The following is a 4,773-nucleotide window of genomic DNA, read 5'->3' as shown; positions in this document are numbered from 1 at the left end:
CTCTGCAGGACCGTGCTGGACTCTGGTGCAGCACCCATCTGTATCTTAGACCAATCAGTGGCCCCTAGAATGGAGCAGGGAGCCAGTCCTCCACACAGCTGTCTGACTCTTAGCCAAATGACACTATGGTGGATTCCAGATTGACTTGGTGATGGCTGTGCCTGATGGTGGGTGGCACTTCAAAGTGAGGGGATTGTGGTTGAAATTGCTTTGAGGGTGGCACATAGGGCCACGGTGAGGATGCAGAGTTTGAGAAGCTGGATGTCTGCAACTTTGCCTGTACTTATGGTGGGGGCAGAGAGTATAAAGCCACAGAAACCCCAGGAGAGGTAGCAGGCTGGGAAGGGCACTGGGAGTCAATGTGGTACCTACGGGCACCAAATGTAGACATAGTAATGAGATGAATAAGAAGAAAAGCCACAGCCTTTCTGGAACTAGAAGGCAGTCTGTGGCAGCAGTGCTAGATTTACGCAAGAGACAGCTTAGGCTGGGGCAGCCCCATTATGGCAGAGCACCTCCCCACAGAGTGTGACGAGTTCAAACTTTGATGACCATGTCAAATGTTCACCATTGGGACACCCAGAAAGAATCTCTGTTCGTTGCAGCAGGCAGGTAGGTAAGTTTTGTGCTTGGTGGTCCCGTGCTGTTTCATTTTGAATTCAGTGTGGGAGGGGGCACCATAGTCTTTCCAGCGCTGATAGCCTCTGAATATCTTAATCAGACCCTGACCGGCAGGCATGCTCCCGACTCCCCTTTACGTCCCTAGGCAGAATCCACTGGGAACTGGGCTCCTGCTTTGACATAGCAACCCACCAAGGGATGAAGGGCAGACCAGAGTCCTGAGCTTCCACGCATAGGGAGTGTCTTCGGGAGGGCGGTGCCAGCAAATGGAGAGAAGGCTCTTGACTTGGGCCAAGAACACACTGTGGAGACAGTTCGATGCCAGCAGGCTTCCCTGTGACAGGGTTGCTCTGAGCAGAAGGTCTCTGAGGCCCTCCCTGCATTGGGACTGTAGCCTGCAAGCACCAAGTGCCTGCCTCAGAGATGGGGGACAACTGCCTGAGGCAGGACTCAAAGGGGAATTCAGCAGAGTGCAGAGAAATAGGGAGGTGCATGCTAATTTGGGATCCTGAGCCAAGAGGAAGGAGAAAACCCTCTGCCTTTGTGTTGAGATTAAAGAGACTGAGCAATAAGGTGTCACTGAAGACAGCATGAGCCAAGCTGACTCTACCGGGACAGGTAGACAGACACAGGAGCTGTCTGCAAAGGCAATCCTACATGAAAAAACTGATTGGCCAGCTCATATGAAACTCACTTGGAAAAAGGCGATGGCCACATTAGCAGCTCTTAGGAAATAAGACCGGGTTCCAGGGGCAGCAAAAAAGCTCCGGGGGGATAAGCCTTGCTGAGGGTGTGCTGTCACAACAACCTCGAGTCATGTGCTGGCTGTCCAAGGTGCCAGGACCCAGGAAGAGGTAGCATACCCACTCCAAGTTGGAGGATTCCCCAAGAAGGCTCTGGGACCTGGCAGGCACCCATGCCCGCTAGACAGCCTGAAGTGTAGGGCAATGGGTACAAGCAGCAGAGTTGTGACCCATCTGTAACTCAAACTCTAGGAGAAGGGAGAAAGGAAATAGGACTAGGCTCTCTATGAAGGAGAGTGCTCAGGAGCACTTAGAGAGCACTAATGCCCGGGAGAACAGTGGCCCTAAGCAGCATACCAGGAGATACCAGGAGAAGGTGCCAGTTGCAGAAGCAGCTCTGCTCAAGGGAAGCTTCTTGTCCACTTGTTGACCAAGGATATGAGGAAGAGGACTATTTCTTGACACCCCACAAACATGCAGGGAACCTGGGTTTTGTGATGCAGGAAAGGATCTGAAAATATTAGGAAGGGGGTGGCGGAATAAGTTGCCCGTTTCCATGGAGGGGTTCAGTGGGAAGGACTGGGCTCTACCTTTCCTCCAAGGGGTGACAGGAGCTTGGATGGAGGGGAGGAGGTGTTTCCCGATGGATGGAACAGCCAAGGCCATTCCAAGCACCCTCAGCGTCTGCCCTACAACTCCCACGGGGAGGTTCCCTTCCTGGATCACACCAAAGATACCACGGATAGGGCAGAAAGAAGGTTCCCCCCAGGGAATCAGGGACCAACCGACCCTTCTCGCTCTGCCAGGAATTTGGTCTTGGGATCCCAAGGAAGGGAAAAGTCAGCCGCTTCCCAGAAGGGAGGGAATTGCACAAAGTAGGCACTCAGCAAGCGGCAACCATTATTGTTATAATTGTGCATTATATGCGCAGGGATGGATTGGCCAGTGGCCCCCAAGGATATGTAGACAAACCCAAGGATACTGACCGTCCTCTGTAGGCCAGCAGTCAAGGTAAAACACCTTCATCGAGGGATTTCGTGTGCCAGGTGACAGGCACACTGCCGCCTGCTTCACAGGTGTTGCCTCTTTTAGTTCTCCCAACATTCCATCCTAATTCCACCAAACCCCCCTCCACACCCTGCCCACCCCAGCCCCCAACCCCTTCTTGAGAGTTGTCCTGAACACCACAGCCCATCTCTACCCATACATTGATAAGCATGCATTTGTCATGAAGAAAACACCCCCAGTTAGTTAGCATTCATCGTGGAGTTTTGTCTTTCTCTTCATGCAGACTGTAAACTCAGGGACAAGTACCATGTCTCATTTTTGCCAATCAAAGCACACAATTTTATTGATGATACATACAATCATAGACTTGGGTGGATGAGGTTAAGTCAGTACAGCACACAGAAAGGGAGGGTAGTTCTTTGATGAATAGGGTCACCATCCATCAGCTCGTGTACAGGAAAGACTAAACGAAAAAGAATTCAACCTATGCAGCAACAAATGCATTTTCAGCACAAGCTCCGATACGCATCTGGGCTCCACAAAATGGCCCGGTTTAGACAGGGAGACCACCACAGGCAAGGCATCCTTCGTGATGCTATAATATGATGTTTTTTATCCACAGCTGGCAGCTGGAACGAGCCCTTTACCACAGGAAGAAGTAAGGGAGTAATTTACAGTACGCATTGCCTGCAGGCTGCGAAACCAAGAAGTTACTCGAAGCTCTGTGGGAACCCCCGCCTGGCCAATAAGAGTGTGGTCCTCGATTTAGCAAGTGTAACTTTCATCCCATGATATGGTGACTGGCTAAGGCTGGATCTTCTATAGCACCCACTGCAGAGTCTTTGAATGAGAACACGAGTGTGTGTTCGCCAAACGGATTATAGGTAGATTCAGTCCCATTCTGTTCGAGATGGCCATTTAAGAGGCCAGGATGTCCAGGAGAACCTGCCTGTTTCCGTTCCTGATAAAGAGGGACATGCATGAGAGCAGCATTTGGGCACCCAGCAATTCCTCTGCCAAGACTGGCTTTTCAGACAAAGCCATCAATGGTTTCAAAACCTGAACCTCAGCACATCCACTTCCTTCTGATATCAAAGGAAACTTCAAGTCTGAAACGGACTTGGCAAGCGTGTTATTAATAACTGTCAGGCTTATTAACAAATTTAATCCGGCCTGCTGCAGAAATGAATTGCAGCAATGTGACACAGTCTCCCGACACACTTCATTGATGTACATCTTAATCTGGCCCTGATTTTCCATACTGGCATTCACGTTATCCAGGGCACATAGAGCCTTCTCCTTAACAGCTGGGTCACAAATGGGGATCATGTTTCCGACAATGGAGAGGCAGGCCAAATGACTATTGATATCGTGGCTAAATGAAAAAACAGCATCCTTAGTCCGAAAAAAATAACATTTACCCTGAAATAGAGGACATTTGGAAAGGCTTATAAGAGAAGTGATTTTTAAGAAAATGTATGCCTCACAATAAAGCCAGAATTTTTATCAGGGTAGAGATGCTTCTTCTTTTTTGGGACTATGTCCTTTTAGGATACCTTGGGTCATTAATGCTCATGGTTTATGTCTTCTCAACCCCAGGACTAGGATCTTTCAGGACATTTGACTAAAATCCAGAGACCTCATGTTCTCACCCCTATCTGAAGTTCCCCCCTCTTCTGTTCTTACTGCGGTTTCTCTCTCACCTGATTAGTGGGTGAACACTATCAACTTCTGGCCCTGATAGGTATCTCACATCTATGGTGGTTTTCAGAAAGAGATCTAGTTGTGATGTTCTGGGAAGGAGATTTTCAGATCATCTTTGCCTGGACACAAATTGCATTAACTGCCATCCAACATGGTGCTAACAGCAACACACGCATATAGAGTTTGATCTGAGTCTTCACAGATGGACATGTCAAAACTCAGGATACAAGGGTATCAGCATCTTTTTTTTTCCTGATTTAGGGTCTTAATGGTCTTAATTTTCAAATGTTTAGTCTCTACCTTTTACTTCCCTTAAGCTTGTTCACACTGTTGCTTTAAAGGTACAACATTTGACTTTTCCAGCACCAAGGCAAGAGGAGAACAAAGGCTGGGAGAGAGAAAACCTGATTTGTTCCTTGATCCCATATTCTAACTCTGACATCCCTATCCCCACTCCTTATCTCCAGGATATCACACTGTGTAGAGCAATTTCCTTCCTTCCCTCCTTGCCTAGATCTATGTGTATAGGTAGACAGATGAGAGAATGGAGATTGGTAGATATACATAAGTGCCCTTTCTCTAGAGTGAAAAATCTAACTTTCAAATATCTCCCATTTAAGTCTCAGTTACACCTTCCACCCTGCCCTCTAGCCACTTTCTCCACCCCTCCCGTCGCCCATAAATACCCACCATTTCC

General features: G+C 48.5%; 1 protein-coding gene across 1 annotated transcript; it reads right to left on the bottom strand.

The window, feature by feature from the left end:
- Positions 1 to 2,684: 2,684 nt before the first annotated feature.
- Positions 2,685 to 3,869, bottom strand: LOC107503608 (protein ARMCX6-like; the record flags this gene model as incomplete). Its single annotated transcript, XM_016132168.2, has 1 exon — positions 2,685 to 3,869. A coding segment is annotated over one exon (579 nt), but the record flags the coding sequence as incomplete, so codon positions are not given.
- Positions 3,870 to 4,773: the final 904 nt, after the last annotated feature.

This window comes from Rousettus aegyptiacus, unplaced genomic scaffold (genome assembly GCF_014176215.1).
Source record: "Rousettus aegyptiacus isolate mRouAeg1 unplaced genomic scaffold, mRouAeg1.p scaffold_m13_p_9, whole genome shotgun sequence".
Taxonomy (NCBI): domain Eukaryota; kingdom Metazoa; phylum Chordata; class Mammalia; order Chiroptera; family Pteropodidae; genus Rousettus; species Rousettus aegyptiacus.
The sequence above is the reverse complement of the archived record's forward strand: the minus strand, read 5'-3'. Positions and strand labels throughout refer to the sequence as shown.